The following is a 22,901-nucleotide window of genomic DNA, read 5'->3' as shown; positions in this document are numbered from 1 at the left end:
GTCTAAGTGGATTTAGACCAGAGACTGTGTCTTGATCGCTATCTAGTGGCTGGCTGCAGTTTAGGTCATAAATCCTGCCTCTTCCATGTTAGTGGATGGGCCAGGGACCAAACAAAAAATTGATATACACACATCAGATTTCCATCCACACTGATGTATGTCCATTTGCTAAATTTTTCAACTGCTGAGACTAACTTGTGATTGGTCGAGGGTGTGTATCGGCTACTGCGGCTGCCTCCTCTGATCGTTACTGCACATACTGGCTCAAAACGCACAAGAAAACAATATTTTTGTCTGGGCTATTTTTGCTTCATTTCTGCAGAGTTGGATGAAGAGGAGACGCATTATCCATCTTTATATAGAGTCTCTGGTGGAGACCAAAGCAGATCAAAAGTGGAATTAATATTTATTTCTACAGGTGAATGAACTAATAGTGTTTGATATCTTTCTGAAATTGCTAATTGAAAAATATGTTTATATGTTGGTTGTAAAAGAAAAATCTGTCAATGCAGCTTTAAATAATGGATCTTATGGGAAGTAGTCATGATGTAACATTAGTGCAATAAAACAATGTGTATGCTAATATAAAGTACATGTGCAGGCTACAATTTTTCATGTATTATGGGTTCATATTTCACAATGATGACTGCATTTTGTCCCCAAATAGAAAGTGACTCTAAACATACTATTGAGCCTCACTGTGTGTATTCTCTCAATGTGCATGATCACAAGCACACGCTACACACTCATGCACATGCAGTCACCAAGCGACATGAGATAAGAAATACAGAATACCAAAATGAACTGCTTTAACGTAGCCAGCTGTTTCATTGTCCCCCGCAGCCTCTATCTGTTTCTCTTTCTTGCTTGTCCTCTGAAACAATCTGCATAGTGTGGCCGAAAGAACGGTGGCGTTGTTTGGGTTGAATGGAGGAAAAGCTGAGGGGTGGAGGGGTGCAGAGGGAGATGCTCCAGCTGTGGGGGGGACAAGACAACACAACAGCATCTCACATGTGGGTGAGGGGTGTGGGGGAGGGGGGTGGGTGTCCAGTGCAGCGGGGGCTGCACACAGTGGCATTGTTATAAGGGGGGGTGGGATGCAGCTGATAAGGTTGAGAGAAATGGATCATTCCCTCAAATCCTCCCTTCTGGGAAGCCTTGACACAAACCACTCCTGTTGCTGTATGGCTGACTGAGATAAAGGAATTATATATAAAAAGTTATTTTCAATTTTACGGTATTTTATTTTGGTTCACAGATATTTTTAGTGGAACAGGGAAAGAGGAAATGTTCTGGTTAAAAAAATGGAACATCCCAAATGTTGAACTTAAATGCATCCTCTCCTACATCTAGTGTTTTCATTCAGTTACACACAAGTCAAGTGAATCTCATTAAATTTGCCTCTGAGAGCTTTTAAGTCAATTCAACATATATCCTCACTCTGTCGGGATCAGGTGAAAACTCAGTATAAAACTGTTTGAGAGGAAAAGATGAGAAACCAGGGGAAGCACAACATTCTCACATCTGTGTTCCCCAGATGGAAAGACAAAGAATTTCAGCGTAAAGCTCATGTTGAACATTTCACTGATAACATGTACTACTTACTTACTAGATATAAACATAGGCTTAAAGAATGACTGCAATAGTTCATCATTTTATTGAAAAGTAGAAAACTATATGATCGCTTTCCAGAGCTCTAAGTGACGTTGATTTATTTGATCTCTTCACATGATTAAAAAGAGCCAGAGTTTAGAAAAACTAAAGTTTCCAAACTTAAGTAAAAGAAAACATCATATTTTACATATCTTTACTTAAATAAGGTAAATGGATCACTGTGTAAAAGGTTAGGCTTGGGAATAGCCGAGGATGACTGCATAGAGTGTTGACACTAAGTAGCTCAAAATAAAATAATTAATTTTTAAAAATTGTTTTAATTACAAATAATAAAACAGCCAGAAAACAGTTTCTTCGAACAGGCTGCTAAGACTAAGACTTCGTAATTATCTCATAACAACAAGATACCTTTATTTTTTAAACAATAGTATCCTACTTTTTACAATTATTCAAATCATATTAACTCAGGCTTTTGATTGCACTTTATGAGCATTAAGTGTGTATTATTACTAATGAATTTTAAGTGTTTTTACAACATGTATGTTTTACAGATGTGGCTGGAAAGACATAAAGTAAAAATTTGAAGCACATTTAATCAACTATTGTGAAACTAGAAATGGAAGATTTGCATGTTTGTCTGAGAAATCACTGTAATGATAAATTGATTGTGGAAAATATGGACTCAATCAATCAATGCCACTCTTATAGAAGAAAAGGGCTTCGTGATTAATTAGAAAAAAGTTGGTTACTGTGTTGAATACAGTACAATATAACAGTATAAGTATTGTATTTACAATAGAATATACCATGCATAGTACAAGATAATAAACACAAACTGTACGTGTTGAATATACCGTCACTGTGCGTCCTCATCCAGCAGAGTGGTTTCAGTGCAGCAGCTTGGCGCACATCCCTCACCTGCCTCAGCGCCTCTCCTCCGACTCTTCATCCTGTCCTGAGAGAGAGAGGGAGAGAGAGAGAGAAGCAGAGGAGGAAGAGAAACTACTCCTCAACCCCGGGAAGCAACTTTATACAACTTTTTACGCACCCTTTTCTTTAACCTGATACTTTTCCTTTTCCAGTCGATTTAACGCAGTTTCCCTCCGGCAGATGGAACTTTTTCTGCGAGGAACCCTCAGTTTATTATGCAGCTGGCAGGAGCTGAAGTGAAGGTGCGCCTGAAGGAAAAATGCTCTGACACCGTTCTCGTGTAGATTTTTCTTGTCGCTTTGATTAAAACACGTCTCACAGAGACTTGAAGTTTGAGAGTCGAAGTGTGCGCAGCGTCACTGGAAGCGTTTGGCCATAAGGGACGTGAATCCAGCGCCAAGTTGCTGAGCAGGAGAAGAGAAGAAGAAGAAGCTCTCCTCGCAGCGGTGGGTTCACGTTGAACCACATCGAGAAAAGTCACGACCATTAGAATCCGGATTCAGTGATGTACGTCTGAAGAGTTTTCCCTGATCCGAATTGATTTGGTTCGGACGACGGGAGACTTTAATGGATTTTTTATGTGGGACCCGCTAGGATGGACGTGGTAGATGAATCAGAAGCGTTACAGAGATTTTTTGAAGGTAAGATTTCACTTAGTATTGATTTTATTAAAGCAACATATGTGTGGTTTAATACAGGATGATGTCATCTCACTCAGGTGATCCGTTTGGTTGCTTTTTAGAACAATTTAGACTTGTGAAAATTTATTTTTAATGACAAAAAATGTAACGAAAGTCTCAGCTCCAGTTGAGTTAAACCTCGATGTGGTTTGGTTTAAGCTTAATCTGTTGCATGCACACATGACAGGTGGTTAACGTCACTGAGATCAGATTATATTGGCGTGAAACATGTAAGCTTTTTGATGAAAGTTAACTCGAACATTTTTTGTGCATCATATTTTAAAGTTTTCTCTGCAGGCTGGTCATCATAACAAAAAAGTTAAAAAATGCCAGCAAAGTCAGGAGGGTTTACTGGTGCTGGGAGCAAAAGTGCTGGTGATGGGTAACAGATCACATTAAACAGGGAATCCTGAGAGAGGGAGAAAAAAAACGTGGTGGAGGAGGTGGGGTTGAGGGTTGGAAAGGGTGTAGGAATTTAAGTCAAGATAAATGGTGTGTTTTGCAAGGGTCCTGTGGCACAGTGTGTGCGTGAAAGACAGACGTGAGCAATGGGATCTGAACCAGTGATGTGGTGTTGACGATCAAAAGGGAAACAAACCCAGAGAAAGTCAGTTCAGAAAAGTAGAAAATTGTGTTTGTGCTTCAAGAAAAATCCAAATCATGATGCAGCATTTTTGATTGTGTCTTTAAAACAGTGAGGTTGTAGTTTTTTACACATATATGAGAGATTGTGTGTTTTTATCTGAATCATATTGGTAATTTACTAACCTTTTTTAGTTCCTCTGAGTTCTGGTTGTCGACTTAAATGTCTGGACTAAATTGGAGTTAAGTGCTTTGAAAATGGGAATAAATCTAACTTTGTGAACTTTATTCCATCCATCATATCCATGCTGTAAATTCCATATAGCACCACAATCAAATCTTTGTCACCATAAGGACGTCTCACTGTGTTCTGTGATTTAGAGCTCGCCACCTAATTCAGGTCTTTCTCAATTACAGGTTGTATATATTTTTTATTTGAGAGAAACTCCAGTGTCAAGTGTTTCAGGAGGAGTCAAGCGTGCATAACAACACACAGTGTGCTTTATGTATACCAGTTAACACTCTATTATAGTATACACAGAGTGTTGACTTAAATATACACAGCCATCCATGACTGTCAGAGGATCCCTGCCACTCTGACAGGAATTTAGTGTGTTTACATTCTTGCTTTTGGGAGTTGGAGAGATGTTCCTACTTTGGCTTTGTTTCAGCCGCTCTCGCACTGAAATGTCAACTTGTCCATTAAAATTACACAGTAGGTGCGGCCTCCGATGAATATTTTCCGATTCAACTATTTTCTGGTATAAAACTCTTCATAGTCATCTTATTTTTCTGATATGAATAATTAAGGTCTTTAGGCAACCAACTTTTAATTTGCATTGGCGTCAAATCCAGTAAGTCTTGAATTTTAGATATTAGTAAATTAGTCCGTAAATCTTCATGTTTACTCACCCTTTACCCGAAAGAGACACATTAAAACACACATGCCGACAGCACTATAAAGGATTTTGGCAGCGGTAAACAGTGTTTTAATAGGATTAGTGAAATATGTATACATTCACACTAATGCATGGTGTACATTCCTGTGGTGGCTGTTGAAACACAATGAGGTGAGAGCGGTGTGTCTCCTCGGGTATTTGCCGTTCCCCGGGCTCTCCCTCTTTCTGACTCCATTAGAGTGACAGTGAGCAGACGGCGTGAGGAGGTGAGATAGCGCAGACTCTGGGTGGGTGGAGGGAGTCGGGCCTGTTGAGAGAAACCCAACTCAACCACCAACCCCCTCAAAACTTGACCTTCCCCGCTCTGACTCACTTTAGACACAGAATGGTTGTCTCCTGCTCGGAGAGGACAAAGGATCATCACGTTTACTGCTGTTGTGTTGTTGTTGTTCGATCCAATGCCCAATTCTAAGACAACCAAACACTTGAGTTCACCCTAACCCACAGCTCACACTTCCAGCTTGTCTTACAGGCAGAATACATTGGAACTGAAATGGTCATGTACGATATTTTGAAAATGGAAAAGAAAAATTGAATGGAGACAAATGCCACTGAAGCTAATGCAGGTCCAGCAGACATAAGTGTTTATTGTCGACAGTCATGCTAGTGGCTCTGTGAGGGTTGGACTTTAAGCTGAAACTCACTTTTCATTCTCAATACAGTTGCTGATTATCCTCTCAATTCATAGCTTGGTGCATAAAATGTCCAAATGTCCAAACGATTATTTAAATAGTTAAATTTCCTGTCATCTAGTTGATTATTTTAGCTGCACTCAGAAACTAACAAACCGCCACGTGTTCCATGCATCTTAACGACATCGTCGAGTCACCTCGGTTCAAAACAAAGAAGTGCAGCAGTGGCTGATTGGAATGTGAGCAGTGAAAAACCACATGATAATGCCCAGAAAAACATCAGTAGATCGACATAGTCATGAGAATATATTCCATACGTAGATACTGTGAGTATTTCAACAAGTTTCAAACTTGTGAAAAGATGTTGAGAAACGTAGCTGAATAAGAGAAAACGTTGACCTAATGGTGGCGCTATAGAGCAAAAGTCACAGGTTAATTGACGTCATTAAGATTCACGCAAACCACGAATGTGTTACTACTAAAGAATTGCTGAGATATTTTATAAAACTTGTGGCTCAACCAACAGACAGAGCCATTAAATTGAGTTAATTATCGAGACTCTCGAACCGTATCTGCCAGAAATAAAACTTCGAGCACATTCACCTCCTAACCTTCTATCTTTTGGTCAAATAATCACGTTCTTACGTCACTTTTGCCTCTGGAAGGGCAAACAACTCATTACCCATGATACTATATCAAGATTCCAGTGAAGTCTCACTGTACTCCCACAGCGGTTGTAAATCTGGACTGTTTGCTCTGATCTGCGGGGTTAACGAATCGAAACGGTTAGTGGATTGCGGTGAGAGAAATATATTGTTTTTGAGCAGCGAGGCTTACAGTGCTTACGAGTGCGTTTTAAGTTTTTCATGGCTGTGCCTCACTCCCATCAGTGTGGACTGCCAGATCAGTAATCTGCAGCCAGTAAATGTTGTTTATGAGAAAACTGGACCCTGTGGGACTGATCGCTGTTTGTATTCACGTTTGTGGGCAATGATTTAAAGAGAGGTGAAAGAGTTGAGGTGCAGAGTGTCACAGGATGTTTTTCTGTATCAGTCATTGCTACAAATATCTTTGTATATATCAAGCACTGCCTTAATTGCTGAAATTAAACAGGTGATCAAAATATGGTGTCTGGTTAACATAGGTTTACTCTTGTTCTCAAGTTGGAATTCTGCCCTTCTACGCCTTCTTATTTTTATTCTGACCACTGCCAAGGAGGTTATCCCCTGTCCTTATTTCGGTTTGTTTGTTGGTTTGAGAGCAAGATTACATAAAAACTACTTTACAGATTACCACAAAACTTGGTGGAAGGATGTGGTATGGGTCGGGGAAGAACCCATTGAATGTAGGTACGGATCAGGAGGCAGATTTAGGATTTATTTTTTTACACTTTCAACATTGTGACATAGGGCAAGAGATTTCCACTGGTTTCCCAGGGAACGATTAACTGGATCTCGATGAAAAAACAATCAGGCCTATTTAAGGGACGGATTTCTATAAATAAATAGAATTTAAGAGGACCTTGGCTGAAGTTTGGCATTCGAGTTCCTCCACTGCTTCGCCATCTTCTCTCCCTTACTCCTCAATTTTTCCCTCATTATCTTCTAACCTCTCTTCTTAGATGCTCTATCATTCTTTCCAGCGCAGGCCCTCACACTCGACCTCACATTTACAGTTTTTAATTTCGTTTTTTTCCAGCCTGGCTCCTTGTCCCCGTCCCAGCCTCGTCACCCTGTAATCTCCTGAGCCAGGTCCACCGGTGCAACCAGTGTGCGACAAGGGCTGTGTGTGGTAGCCTGGTACAGCTCTTTCTCATGACTGGGGAATAATCCTCATTATAACGCTCTCTCAGCCTTTGTCACTCACACACACGCACGCATGCATACACAATATGCATTTGCACATAGGCATGCACGCGCAGACACACACACACACACACACTCTCTTGCTACACTGATCTGAGGCTCTCAGGTCTGCAGAAGAAAGTCTTTCAGCCCCGAGCAGAGAAACATGTGAACAATTTAGAGGAATTTTGTTCTTCTCATCTTCTGTTTCAGGTGCTTTCATCTCAAGGACGTCATCATGCTTTGGCTACGCGCAGGTACTCTGCCGCTCTGTCTGCTCCGCTTCTCTATTCTCGATTCATTAGTTCATAGTGTCGTAGCAATGCTCTGCACTCTTCTACCAGTAAACAAATGGAGAAGGTCTGTGACTCTCAGCCTGTGTTCGACCTCTACGACACTTTCCTCTGTAGACTTTTTTGATTTACCGTTTGTGTCTATTTGTGGTACATCTATGTTTAAATGTGAACCGTTGATACACAATATTCATGTGTTTCTAGACTGCCGAGCAATTACTATAGACCAGATCTTAGATTGTGTGCCTTTGTATTGGTTAAACTGACATTTGAAGTGTCATACTAGTTATTTTTGTGGGTTGTTGTATAAGAGTCTCTGCAAAAATACTACAGAGATAATCAGTTTAATAGAGAGCTTGATTAAGATCAAAGTACATCAAGTGTCAGGACATAGACAGATTAATTTACTATCAAATATCCGTCATTAAATGATTCTACAGAGTTTTATGCTATGTTTAGAGCTGATTTCAGTTTGTAATTAGATATTCCTCTCAGAAAATATATCCACAGTGTGTGTGTGTGTGTGTTGTGGGTGTGCGGACAAGTTCACTCTGGTCTAATTGTTTGATAATCACATGGACTTTGTTCCTCCTTAGTCGGTGTTTAATCATTAACGCACACGTGAAAACTTACGAATCTCCTTTAGAGGCAAAAATCTGTGAAAAGTTTCAATTCAGAAGTTTTGTTCAGGTTTTATGTTTAATGTAGTTTTTCTGTGGACTGTCAGTGGCCTTAATAACAATAGTTTGTCCATTTTTGGTGTTTAAACTTTAACATAAGACAATTACAGTATATGTGCTTTTAGTATATCTATTATTTGAATTAACATGGAAGGAAGAGGAAAAGATGTACAGTCAAACCATGTTTAATGGCCACTCACACACTTAACCCTCTGTTTGTGTTCATTTTAGATTATTACTGCGCTGACAACTCAGGCATTGAAATGGTGGCTTAACACACACAAACATACGCATTCATACACACACAAACAAGTATACGCACTGACATGCACGCGGATGCTTACACGCACACGCACACACACACACACACACACACACACCGCTCTCAGCCCCTAATCTCTGAAAAGGCCGGTCTGTATCGAAGTTGGACTGACAATCATTTCACTGTTTCTTGTTGAGCACAGCTGGATGGAGAGAAACATAGAGGGCAGCGAAATTTACACATCCAGTTCACAGCAAGTTAAACTTGACCGAGGGGTTTGTCGTGGAATAATTTATCTTTCTATTCTTCTCCAGCCACACAAGAATAACAGTTAATGACAGAATTAACCATAACTCACCTAAACTCAGAGGAGACATGGCAGCACTCGTGTGAGAAGGTTATTACAGAGGTGGAGAGGCGACGAAAACATATTATTACAGATGTTCATCAACTGCAAAGTTACAGGATGCCTAAGACAGAGAGTGTGTGGTGTGGTGACCATACTCTTTGAGAAACAGAGTCCAGTCTTAAAGCAATTTCTATATTGTTGTTTTTTTATTTTTTCGACACAGAGTTTGACTTTAAATAGTTTTGTTCTCTGTGATTTTGTCTTACCAGCAAAGTGTACTTAGTTCTGTTTGCTTTCTGGTAGCTTTGTTACCTCAGCCTCCACACAGTGAACAAGTCACTTAACAATGGCTTTTTTCATCAGAGGTTGTGTTGGAATTTTCTAAGATAAATTAAACATAACTGAGCGCCCAAATGACCCAGTACACTGAGCTGCAGGCAGGTGGACAAGATGGATGGATGCTAGGTAAAAGCCTGAATTATTGAAAGGTGTAAAATCAGCATCTGAAACATTCCCATGCCCTAAATGTTTAAATGTTTAAATGTGCATCAATTACTTAATGTGAATATTTTCATATATTATTTTTTTTAGATCTGCTTTTTCCTTCAACTATACTTATGACAGGTCAAGTCATTGTATTTACGAGAATCACAACTTTTCAGTGCTCAGTCTGAAAGTACATCTCTATTTGAAGCTTTGGAGGGAGTTTAGCTATGTTTTTATTTTGTATTGATGCCTGTATCTACATATTGTCCTGAGTGAACATGTATACAGTGGTTGACTTTAAACTCGACTGTTTGACATCTCTTGGACACAAAGTTTGTCTTGACTTCAGCCCTGTTTTCCTTTTAGCTTCTTCTCCCTCTATCATTTTCGTCCCTGGACATCAAACTTGTGTTCTCTCTCTCTCTCTTGCACTCTCTCCATCTATGTACCTTACCCTCCCCTTCCATCTCTCCATTTTTCGTTATCAGGCCTGCCAGCTTAAATTTACTGCCTATTTGGGTGGGGTGCACATCTGGATCTTATTTTAGGGAACCATCCTGCTTTTCTCCCCTCACATTGGCACGTATCAAGAGACATTAACCATCTGCGTCTCTCCGGCAACGAAAGTCAATCAGTGTAAACATGATGGTTTTCTAAAAGAACAAGGTTATGTGAGGGTTTACAATGTTGAATGTTACATTGGGAGTTGATGTAAATGTGACTGGTTAGAGAGAGGTGGATTGTTTTGCAGATTTATTGATTGATGGTTGAAAGACGTTATTGTTTGTGCTGCTGTAAACTGGGAACTCTGGGCTAGGCTGAGACAAAGATCTTGATTCACAGGATGATAAAATCCATTAAATCATTTGCGGTAAATGGTAGCAATGTGTGGAGAGAGACTGTGACAACAACACTTACTAACTATTAAGATTATTTTGGGTTTCTGATGAAAAGCGAAGCATCATTACAAACACAAAAGGAGGGAAAAGAGACTCTTTTTCTAATGCTAACACAAAAATTCTTTGCATTCCCCGCTGAGTAGCTGCTTAATCTATCAGAGAAAGTGTGTGTGTGTGTGTGTGTGTGTGTGTGTGTGTGTGTGTGTGTGTGTGTGTGTGTGTGTGTGTGTGTGTGTGTGTGTGTGTGTGTGTGTGTGAGAGAGAGGGAGAGAGAAAGACTGGGGTTCGCCTGCCCACAGACTTTACACCCGCTCCCTCACACCCTCCATTCTGCTCCCCCTCTCCTCTCTTCTTCTCTCACACACTCACTCCATCCCCAGTGTCCACAGTTTGGACCGGTGACAGCTTTGAAGAAATTTCATCACTTTCTGTCGTAACACTGGAGCTGAGCGTTCTGTGTGCCGCTGGTTTACATAAAGTGATTTACTCTTTTCCAAATATATGCAGAGGCAAGTGCTTGTACTACATGTTGGTGTTTTAAAGATTAAGTGGGGTCATGTGTTTGGGATTTGTGAGGCTTTGGCTATCAAAGGGTGAAAGTGACCCTGGGGTCATTTTCATATATATTCATAAATATGTTAACACAATTTAGTAATTGTGGTGTGGTTCCTTTACATTAATGCTCTGGGGGACACAGCAACGGGGAAATGATAACTGAGGTGGTAACCATCAACTTGAGCCATTCCAGTCCTTATGTGTAACCAGCTAGAGGCACTGAATCATCAGTATGTGTAGTATGCGACCTGCTGTGTGGACTACTAACATAATTAGGCTGTTCGTCACTCCTGCAACCTTAATCCTTAAATCGTCTGCAAGTCAGTCAGACATGATTTTCTCTCTGTTCTCAGCAAATTCTACTTTCTGATTTAAATGCTTTCATTTATTGTAATCAAGGTATTTATGCAGATGGAGCTATGAATTTGAATATGTGTTATTAGATTATTCTTACAAGGATTTATAAAGACACAAGCGAGTGTTGAAACTGTGGAGATGTTGTGGCAGTGTGTGGAGTTGCTGAAAGATTCCCGTTGCTAATTCCCAGATGCTCTCCATCTCCCTCCTCTGTGTTCCCGACCCTCCCTTCACCACAGGTCATGATATTACCAGTTCTCTGGAGCCAGCCAACATCGACACCAGTATCCTGGAAGAGTACATCAGCAAGGAGGACGATAGCACTGACATGTCAGTGGGGACACTAACCCAGCAACGTCAAAACAACATGCACCAACTGAATCAGATCATGTCGTTACACAGGAATTTGTTTTTTTCTGATAAGGCTAATCCTTTTTTTGTTGTTCTTGTTCTTGTTCTTCTTCGTCTTCCCCCCCTCCAGCTGTTTCTCAGAGGTCCACAGCGCCCCGGGACCAAATTACTCATCTCCCCAGGCAGGAGGGTCCTCCTCTGGGGGGTTGGTGTGTGGTGTGAGCCCCCCTATCCCACTACGCCAAGGAGGCCTTCTGCCTGGGCCCCCCAACTGTCAGAACACCTACCCCCCAGGTCCATCCCTGGGCCTCCGACACAACTACCCCTGCCTGGGACAGCAGCAGCAGCAGCAGCAGCAGCAGCAGCAGCAGCAACATCAGCAGCAACAGCAACATCAACAGCAACAGCAGCAACAGCAGGCACACCTCAAGCCCGAGCACAGGGGCCTCTACGCTCCAGGGTGAGCACAATACCAGGAGGTAGATGGAAGGGTGTACAAGACGGAGAGAATGTAGCATGACTTGCTACTTAGGAATGTTGAAGAACTGCTATTGATGATTCACATTTAAACAAGAAATCAGATAAAAGTTACAACGGATGACGGGGTATTTCTTTTCTTTTTTTGAGTCTGCAGCGAAACCAGACTCACACTCTACTACAGGTCCATTATGCAATCAATACTTGATTAAGCGTCATTTGTACAAATAAAGCATTAGCTGGTCAAGAGGGGGAGGGAGACTGATAACAGACACAGAGAGTCAAATTACATCCTGCAAAAGAAAAATCCTGACGCACACATGCTTGTGTAAAGAACTCGGAACTAGAAACAAACACCTAAAGGAGAGTTTCTCCCTGAAAGTGACGGCAGTTTAAACAATATGGGATTGTACTGTATATAAGTAAGGATAAATGAGGGAGAGATGTCCAAGTTGAAGCATGGTACTATTTGAGCACTTTCTTTATTTTTGAAAGTCTGACATTATTGTGTTTGTGGATATAAAATCTACTGCTTTCCCTTTTTCCTTCAGGACTCTACCCGAGTCCCCTCCAGACTCCAGTTCAGAGCCATACTCTCCACAGCAGGTGAATGGTAAGTAACACACACATTTTATTCAAGGTGGTAACTGTAACGTCTCTGCTTGAGTCAATATCTGTTACTCATCATTTAATTCTATTAGAACAGGGTTCCTTAGTTTGTGATTAAAATAAAATCTATATTTAAAGGCAGTGTATCTGTCATTTATTAATCTAAAGTGCTCATGCATTGTCTAAAAAATAATTTCGTCATTTAAATTGGATTTATTTAAGTCTCATTTCAAGGGCCTCCGGAAAGAATGGACCAGTGTTTCAGTGGCTTGTTTCAACACACAACTTGAACAAAACAGCATTCAAAGTCATTGTGTACTTCTTGCCACTGTGCTGGTCTTGCCCATTAGTAAAAAGGTGTGGATTAGTGTTATCTGATGGGCAGCCCTCCAGTTTGAAACAGTGCAAAGTGCCTTTAAGCAAGGTTGGAGGAAACTGTGTGAAGTGGAAAGATCAATCCCGAGGAGGAAGAGTCTGTACTCCGGGTGAGATCCTGAAAACCTTGTGCTCTATCCTCGTTGTGTCTTTCAGATCCTCACATGATCAGGACCATGACACCAGAAAACATGTGTCACATGACCCCAACGCCACCAATCCTCTATACGAGCATGCATCGGGACATGTACCCCAAGCCCGAGCCCATGATTTCGCAGTATCCCATTGGCCCAGCCACGAGCGGAGGTGGAGACATGCAGCAGACACAGATGCTCCATCACTTGCTGCAGCATCCTCAGGGGCAAGAGTGAGTCATGGTGATATACTGGTGGGAGGGAAGAATGAGGGGAGGGAAGGAGGGAGAAGTACTGTCCAGTTCATATGGAACAGAGAGAATTATGGGAAAATATGAACTTTTTGACCGTGTTTCCATTTTCTCACACACAGTGGCATCCCTGCTCACCAGGCCAAGAAGAGAAAGCACTCCGACTCTCCCAACAGCACCCTCAATTCCCAAATCCTCACAGGTATCATCAAGCAAGAACCAGGTAGGCAGGCATCTTTCTTCTCTCCTCCATCTCCTCTGTACCTCACGCTCACCTGCTCTTGGATAATGAAGAGTTTTTCAGAACAGTTGTAGACTTATTGTTTATTGTGTCTTGTTTTAATAGTCGCCATTTCAAACTCTTTGTCGCAGGTTTAATGTCGGATGCAGACAATGGCTACCTGGACCCAAACTATCAGTGCATCAAGTGGCAACCTCACCTGCAGAACAAGTGGACACCGCTCTATGACGCAAACTGCAAAGAGCTGTGGGTTGAAATTTACGTTGGCACATCTTCACATCCTCAGGTCTTTATTTTGGAACAGAAACAGCTGAAAGAACACAGAGTCAAAAAAAAAAAAAAAAAAATGAACGCAGCTATAATTGGTTGAATGGATAATTCAGCAAAGTTTACAGTGGGAGTGGTAAAGGAATCGCGGGGTTGGAGAGGTCCACGAATTCCTCAGAGGTGAGCTGTGCGGGGGAGTGAACGAGCACAGGGTTTCGGCTTAGAAAGACAACGTGAGGAGGGGGTAAGGGGATGAATTAGTGTACATCTACTCGGGCTTTTCCAGTGCCAAGCTAGAGAGAAGTATAGGTAGGGAGGGAGGTTAGAATGAACTCACAAGACCTTCCAGATATGTTATCAAAACCACCTGGTTGCCCATCGCAAGGTTTGAGGACACCACTCCTACATAAAAAAGAACAGGAGGTTTTTATTTGTTTAAAACTAGATTTAGGTCATTCAGAGGATCTTAGTCATCTGTGTTATAAAGTTATGTCACAAAAATAGAGGCTCAGGGGCCCTCCGGGGGCTGCAAGGTTTCCAAGGCTCCCAAGCAAAGATGCAAAATGTATTTTATACCACTAATTGTAAGAAAAATATTAACATTTTGATACAACCTTTATGTCATTTTTTATTAGGTAGCGCACATTGGATATGCTCTATTTATATGAGTTTCTCTTTTGGGGGTTTTGACCTAAAAAACATGGAGAAGCTTGTGTAAAAGAGTTAAGAGTCCCGTCTCCCCCCCCCCCCCCCCTTTCATCTGTGTTGACATCCCATTATTCACACACCGTTATCTCTCTCCCTGTCTTTAGTCCGATGCCAACCTATCGCGTTGATGCAGACAAGGGTTTCAACTTCTCCCTGTCTGACGACGCCTTTGTTTGCCAGAAGAAGAACCACTTCCAGGTCACAGTGTACGTAGGCATGCTGGGTGACCCCAAGTACATCAAGACCAGTGATGGCCTTCAGCCCATCGACTGCTTCTATCTCAAACTCAACGGGGTAAAGGTGAGTGAAGCAAAAACAAGAGGAATAACATAACAGATAATCGTAAGTTCTATAGTGTGACCAGTGTTTTTTATTTCTGTCTTCATTGCTAGGTGGAGGCCATAAATCAGTCCATCAGTGTGGAGCAGTCACAATCTGACCGCAGCAAGAGACCGTTCAAGCCAGTGCTGTGAGTCTGAACACCGGAAACCATTAAAAAACTAAAACGGAATCTAAGGCCTAATCATCCCTTAGATTCAATCAAGCCACATAACATTTCACACAATCATGGATATCTAACCCATGAGTATGACTTGTTCTTTTCATTGTGATCCATGAATTATTAGGAAATTGGTAAATTGGTCAAAAATGCTTCTCAATCCCCCAAAAAAGATTACAAAATTCTTGATCTGCTCCTTTTTTCCAGGTCTATGCCAACATTTCCTCTTCCATCTTTCCACCAACATTCATGGAAATGCTAATCCTAACAAACAAACAATACAATGGACAGGGGTGAAATGATTACCTTGGTGGAGATAACAACAAGTCCCATTATGTCCAGTGAAACTTCTCTTTATTTCCGTCATCTTTAAAAGAGGCATTTCCTTCTGGGAAATTTATAGCTGGCAAAATCCCCAGTCCTTGTTTTGTTCAGTACTTTGTTCAGAAGTTTACCAGGAGCTAATATGAGACTGTAAATAAAGTGGATATCAATGTTCCGTTTTTTTTGTTTCCATGTTGAGCTGCATTAAAGGTATCGAGGCAAGAAGAGGAGATTTTGCATCACGGAGACTTTAACTTGGAAAGAAATCCACTTGATTCATCTAATTCATACTTCTAAGGACTCATATTAAAAAGAGTTAAACATCTAAATAGATCCACAACACTCAGCACTTAGACTCACTTAAATCGCTTTAGAAAGAGATAATTTAATGGCCAGTATGAACAGAAGGACAGATGGCTGAAGATACAAGCTGTTTCAGTGTTGGCCTGTCCTTTAATTGAACCACAAGCAGTCTGCAGTTGTCGGAGAATCTTTTTGTATTTATGTCTCTGCCATGTGTTTTCTCACAGCATCACCTTGCCATCAGAGCAGGTCACAAAGGTCACAGTGGGGCGGCTCCACTTCAGTGAGACCACGGCCAATAACATGAGGAAGAAGGGCAAACCAAACCCTGACCAGAGGTGAGGCACATGTCATCACCTCATCATCGTCACTTTATTGACCCTCCCTTTTAAAGCCCCAGTCATCACACTTTCTCCTGATGTTTTCCCCCTGGCAGGTATTTCATGCTGGTGGTGGCGCTGAACGCTCAGTCCCACAGTCAGACCTACACTGTGGCTGCTCAAGCGTCTGAGAGGATCATCGTCAGGGTAACGTCTGGCCATGTCTGTCTGCCTCCTACAACAATCATATCCCTTGTTAATGTGTACCTTTCTCTTAGTCTGCTGCACACACCTACTGTACATGCACTTCAGAAACACTGTGTAGATCCCAACATCTCCATTCGGTGCCTTTTAAGTGATCTTCTAATATCAAAATTAAACTCCAGAATAAACTGCCTAGGAGAATTTAAACTAGGAAAGAAAGGAATATTGTTGACGTCCTGTGAACATGTATTTTAAAACATTTGGGTTTTTTAAGTAATTTATCTAGTTTAAGATTTTTAGGATTTTTTTCAACATATTAAGCATTATTGACCATTTTCAAAAAATTTTAAACTGCAAATTTACAGACACATGGTTTTCGCTGAACAGCAATTGTACTGCACTGATCTCAGGAGTGTAAAGCATGGAAGACAATATTGTTGACTGCTTAAGATTATTAGATATCAGAGATATTAAAAGCACTCATTTTTTTGTTTTAGCTAATTGTGCTTGCCGAAGCAATTTATAATATAATTTGTAATATATTTCAGTTTATTTGAACAGGGACTAAAATCTTCAATATTAAGTAAATCTTTCACACATAAGACATTACGCATATCTGTATAATCAATACGTAATGTTACAATAGCAGCCTCTGGTTAGCTTAGCATACAACAACAAAATCTCTGTCCCCCCCAAAAATAGGCTATGACAATTCACTCAAATATGTCACTACCTCTAAAACGAACATAATTAATATCTGTGATATTTATAATAATGTACCAAGAAAATAAACTGTCAAACTATTCCTTCATTTAACTGGATATCTGCACATCCATCTCTCTTAGATGCAGGTGTGTCTTTGGAAAAGAAGATCCCACACACTGCTCTCAATCAGAATCACAATTTACTGATCATAAACATCAAATCATTGGTCCCGCATCAAAATTATCTTCTTTTCTCAAAAGTATCATCTTTCCTTTCAATATTTTTGTCATTTTAATTTTTCCAGATGTTTATTTAGAAACGTCCGAACCATGGTTTTTGTGTGCGCCGTCTACTTTTTGTATCAGGCATCGAACCCAGGCCAGTTTGAGAGTGACAACGAGGTGCTGTGGCAGCGCGGACAACTATCAGACTCAGTCTACCACCACGGGAGAGTCGGCATCAACACCGACAGGCCCGATGAGGCCCTCGTTATCCACGGCAACCTCAAGGTCATGGGCTCTGTGGTGCACCCGTCTGACATCAGGGCCAAAGAAAATGTCCAGGAGGTTAGGATGACACTCAGTGTGTGTGTGTGTGTGTGTGTGTGTGTGTGTGTGTGTATTTTTTCAAACTGTCAGCGTGTCACAGTGTGCCTCATATGCTCGTCATCATGACTCATGCCCTCACAGTTCCCTGACTGGGCAGTTTAACTCTGAGTTTTGTCATTTCATTGTACTTGACCCGAGCATTTTCATCTGCAACATGGACACTGTGTTTTCACGCCATCTGCATGGATGTCATTGTCATTCTGCCTGTGTGTAGGTCGACACCACAGGCAATTTGAAACGGATCTCTCAGATGAGGCTGGTCCATTATCAGTTCAAGCCCGAGTTTGCCGCCAGCGTGGGCATAGAGACAACTGCAGAGACCGGTAACAACCTTGTGAATAACCTGTGATCAACTGTTAATGTCTAGCTCCATTATCTCATCTCTTTGTACACTGTTTACCATGTTTTCATCTCAATGTCTTCATGTTTGGTCTGTGTTTAGCTCCATGTGCATCATTATGAAAGCCTGTCCCATATCTGTGCATGCTGTCATGCTTTTGCTTCTTTTTAACTTCAGTACTGGTTTGTATCCCACTTCAGGAGTGATCGCTCAAGATGTCCAGCAAATCCTGCCTGAAGCCGTGAAGGAGGGGGGGGATATAGTGTTCGCCAATGGAGAAATGATCCCCAAACTGTTAGTTGTTAACAAGGTAATGACCTCACACACACACAAGCATACACAAACACACATACTGTACATGCAGCACAGATGGACTTTACTTCGAGACGCACTGACACCTCTCCCTCTAACTTCAAAGGATCGCATCTTCATGGAGAACGTGGGGGCGGTGAAGGAGCTTTGTAAGCTGACGGACAACCTGGAGACACGCATAGACGAACTGGAGCGCTGGAGCCGCAAGCTGGCCAAGCTGCGTCGTCTCGACAGCATGAAGAGCACCGTGAGTGGAGGCACTGTCAGGTGAGAACAAGGACCGATCGCTGCAGGTTTACACTTTAACACGCGTGTTGCATGTTGACGGAGAGAGACTTGCATGAGTGGCAAGAAGTGATTTATTACTTTTGTCATTCTTGCCCATGCAGCCAATCAGGAAGCTATTTTAGCCGGACAGGAAGTGGCCCGCTCAAGAAGAAGACGGTCACACCTGGGAGCAAGGTCTGTGGTGATGGTGTATTTTAAATGTTTGAGAGCTTCTAATGTAGCAACTTTTAATGTATGTTATCTGTTATTTTTAAATTGCAGAACTCGCTTCCAGATCCGGGCTGCATCAGTCAGAAATTCATGCAGGGCACCATCCTGGCACTGGTCATTGTCATGGCCTTCAGGTAAGACTGAAATATAATGTGTTTGAATGGCCACTGGTGGAAAAAAGTACTTCATGAGATGAAATTATAATGTATTGCATCTTTTTTCGTCTCCCCACAGTGTCATTTCCATGTCTGTTCTTTATGTGCTGACTCTTCACCACAGAGGAGACGCCACAGATGGGTATGTCCTTTGGATGAAATCACACACTTCTGGTTTATGTAGAAAGAAATCAAAACTTTTTCCTCTTTAATATCTCTCAGAATAATGATGTCTGTCCTCACTTTCCATAGCTATGTCCCTTCCTGTGTTCTCTACATTTCTTGGATGCCCATCTTCACTGCCACTGTAACTTTCTGTCCACCTGCCTGCCCCTGGTACGCTTTCCACATCTGTCTATTTCCTGCAACTTCTCTCACTGCCTGACCTACTGTTCTCTTTCAGCCTTATCTCTGATTGCTTAGTTGGGTGTTTCTTCTGTCCCGTCTGAAAGGGGATCGAGATCATGCGTCACTTATTCAAACACGCAAAAAATTAATTCGCTTTTAAGTGCATCAGTGTTTTAGTGAAAGCATGCACTTGACCTGTTGTACTGTGCTGTGCAAATGGTGCAGGTCCAGGGCAGCACTGGGATCTTCACGCAAGAGTGCATCACTGTCCAGCACTCCTGCACCTGGTGAGTGGAGATGACTTGCAGGATTAAACATGAATATAAACATGTTCTCCTAAGGATCTGACCCTTTTCTGTCTCAAATCCTGCAGGTTGCTGTTCAACCCCAGACACAAACAACCAATCAACCACAGTTTTGCCATTGAGTAACAACCAATCCACAACAGGTACGTCAGTGAATAGGAGATGTGTATTCTTTAGGTGTCTTGAGTGCAGGCTAATCATCTTCCCCCTCTAGATTTAGGCAGCCTGGCTCCCACCCCAGGCGTTATCAGCAAGAAGGCTAAGTCCAGAGCGATGGACAAGGATGGCCACAGTAGAAACCGCCTGAGTCACACCTCAGCACCTTTGTACTTCGCCAAGTCCAAAAGGCCGGCACCGACCGACCTGGGCAGCGCAGGGTCCACCAACCGTCTGCCCGGGGGTCAGCCGGTGCCACGTAGACAGCGGAGCCTACCCACAAAGGGTAAAATCCACAAACTCAGCCTAGACATGGCACTTTCTTCACACACATAATATCCAGTATGCAAACACAGTTAAAGCCATTTGTTTGACAGCAGCAAACAAAGCTTGCTACATACTGTACAAAGGAATGCTACGGGTACTGTGGCTCATAAGGCTCATAAGGCAGCTTTTCTTGCTTTTGCAGAAGGAAGGCCAGCTCCCTCTCTGACCAGTCTACATATTGTGGAAACGAACCAAGAGATCACAGTGCAAAGTTGTGCAACAACCAAGAGCTGCAGGTAAATAGACACTGATGTTGGACAGACTGAGGACACATTAAAGGAAGATAAAGTGTCAAGCATAACTCTTCCAAAGATGTTCCCTCATGTTGTGTCTCTGTGATGATGGTGGAGAGACCTGGTTTCATTCTCCCACAGCTGTTCAGTTGTGTTAAAGTCTGGTAACTGTGAACGTCATAGTGAAATGATTAATAATGAGTCATTTTTTTATACTCATCGAAGCATTCAGTGACTCGTCTGTGTTTTGTTTTAATGGTTAGTTACTGTTTGAATACAGATCCATGTTTGCTGATACTCATTTGTTTCCCTCTACGTTGATTTTAGCTACACCATATCGCTCCACGGAAAAAGAAATTCCTCCACTTCACAAATTACTTTGTACATGACGTGAGTATTCATTACACCATCTACCTAATACATGCAACGAGAACACTTTGTTTCAGTGCCGTAAATCATTTCCTGGGAGGATTGCCTGAAAGGAATGGGTTACTGCTTTTAAATTGAACACAACTAGTGACTAACAATTAGTAACAAATATCTATCTAAATTTGCATTTTTTATTATTTCCAGTTAACTTTCCAGAAATTTTGGGGAAATTTGTTGTGTAATAACAGACCCACAACATAACGCATCCCTTATTTGTTGTAGGTCCACAAAGAACGTGTGGGTGCAACAATGTGGAGCCACCAAGGGACGGTTATGCCCCAACCACACAGAGGCAGAGCTCTACAGGGCTCAGCCTACATCAACAAAGGTACATTATAATATATGTATACATGATCTCCCATAAAATGTAAACATATATTTTCATTTTGTGTGATTTCCTTCAAGTATGTGAAACATGCATCATTATTTATAAAATAAACTAAATAATAACTCCCCCACGGCCCTTAGGATAAGCAGTATAGATATTCAGTATAGATATTTTCCCCACAGGTGACTTCCTGTAAATGACTCACTTTATGCTCTCTGCTGTTCTCTAAGGGGACTCGTCACCTGTGGTCAGTGCCTGTGCTGTCCTTCCAGGACGTCACCTACAACTTCCGTGTCTCCCTGTCTGTGAGTAAAACTCTGCCTCCAAATATGTAGCGTGTGGATTCCACTGCTCCTTACTTCACTTATTGTTTTACAAACATGATTATGGTGATCACAATATGTACTTACAATGTATTAGTTTATTTGATGTAGTCAATTTGATACAGTTAGTTCAACTAAACATATAATATAAAATAAATCAAACAAAAAATAGCTATTTCAACTAAATTAAGCAAATTGAATAATTTGTGTAAAAGAGTAAATTAAACAGCTGTAAAGTCAACGAAATAAGAAGAAAAACATATATTTTATCTCACTTAAAGTAAATTTAATTGAATGTACTTTTTTATTAAAGACACTGGGATTAATGATTGTTATGTACCTGTGTGTGTTTCATTGACAGAGTGAAGTGAGTTGTGCCACTGAAGGAGAAACCTCATCGTACTCTGACTACCACTTTATCATCCAGAGCAGCTGTGTGTGAGGAGGAGGAGGACGATTTGCTCCCAGTGCCTTTGAACACACCACGTTTCTCCTTCCATTTTAACACTGTTGTGGTGGGAGAGGGTTTTTGTATCATTCTTGTATATTGTTTTTAAAGAGATTTAATACAGAACAAACTATATACCACCGTCCCACTGTAATGTCCTCAACATATATTTGCATTCAGACATCTCTTTTTGCTGTGATCACTGGATTTTCAAATACTGTTTCACCTTCTTTTTTTTAATCTCTGTCACTGAAAATGTTTTAAATCACTGTCAATTGACAACTGAGTGGTGTCACTGTTCACTGCTATTGTGAAAGTAACCCCCATGAGTTTAGAGCTCACTTCATTACTGACCACCTTGTCTTCTATAGTCAATGTAAGCCATATTACTTTGTTAGCGGATTTCACGTTTTTAAATCTAAAGTCCACGCTAAGACACTGTAGATGACACTGCACACATGTTTGTGTATAGTTTTGTATTAGTGTGTGTCTGTGTGGACACAGAACAACACAACAACAACACTGTTCAATAATTGTATACACTGGAGAGAAGAGGATTGGCTTTGGCTGAAGGCCCTCAGTGAATGGTTGCAACTCACAAAGAAAATATACCTCAGTAGTGAACACTGGCAAACCCGGGGTCTCTACAGTGGAGCTTTGTGTTTGAGACTGCTACAGCCACTAGACCGTCTACTGTCTCCTCACACAATGTCAGAATAAACACTGCACACAGAGAGGAACATACTGTTCAGCGTTTCTATCTCAGCTGTGGCGTCAAATCAAATATAAAATTGCTGAATAAAATTTTAATGCAGAGAATTAAACTTAAAAAATAAATGATCATGACCGATCCTTAAACGAAAGTGTCCTCTTTCAACACATTCACTGGATAACATGCGATAAGACTGGAGAAGTAAAAAAACTACTGGAAATGAACATGTAGAAACACTGACGGCTTCTCGTATCTGATAATGGAAAAAGTCCAACACTGACAATATTTCAAGAAACACTGGAATAGCTTATGTATGTTGCTAACTGGAAAGAATGCTGGTGAGGCAATAAATGGCTGATATCATTTCAGGTGCACGCCCAATCACTTCTCTAAGACGGTACATCTCAGCTCAGAGGCAACTCTGTGTAACTGCATGTACTTATGTACACTGCAAAGGTAAAATAAGATATGATACACTGGACTCTTTCA

The 22,901-nt window shown here is 41.3% G+C and overlaps 1 protein-coding gene across 1 annotated transcript; it reads left to right on the top strand.

Moving 5' to 3' along the window:
* The first annotated feature begins 3,139 nt into the window (after positions 1–3,139).
* myrf (myelin regulatory factor) lies at positions 3,140–21,694 on the top strand. Its single transcript, XM_061076976.1, has 27 exons — positions 3,140–3,185; positions 11,362–11,452; positions 11,604–11,933; positions 12,502–12,563; positions 13,091–13,301; positions 13,442–13,542; positions 13,692–13,806; positions 14,640–14,835; positions 14,928–15,004; positions 15,889–15,999; positions 16,098–16,203; positions 17,256–17,456; positions 17,713–17,821; positions 18,039–18,148; positions 18,257–18,417; positions 18,540–18,612; positions 18,700–18,782; positions 18,883–18,945; positions 19,056–19,139; positions 19,377–19,438; positions 19,525–19,599; positions 19,671–19,898; positions 20,082–20,175; positions 20,500–20,562; positions 20,824–20,929; positions 21,160–21,234; positions 21,614–21,694. The coding sequence occupies exons 1-27, from the start codon at positions 3,140–3,142 to the stop codon at positions 21,692–21,694; spliced, it is 3,114 nt and encodes a 1,037-aa protein (XP_060932959.1).
* Positions 21,695–22,901: the final 1,207 nt, after the last annotated feature.

Source organism: Limanda limanda, chromosome 8 (assembly GCF_963576545.1).
Source record: "Limanda limanda chromosome 8, fLimLim1.1, whole genome shotgun sequence".
NCBI classification, from domain to species: domain Eukaryota; kingdom Metazoa; phylum Chordata; class Actinopteri; order Pleuronectiformes; family Pleuronectidae; genus Limanda; species Limanda limanda.
Note: the sequence above shows the minus strand (reverse complement) of the source record. Positions and strands in the feature narration are given on the sequence as shown.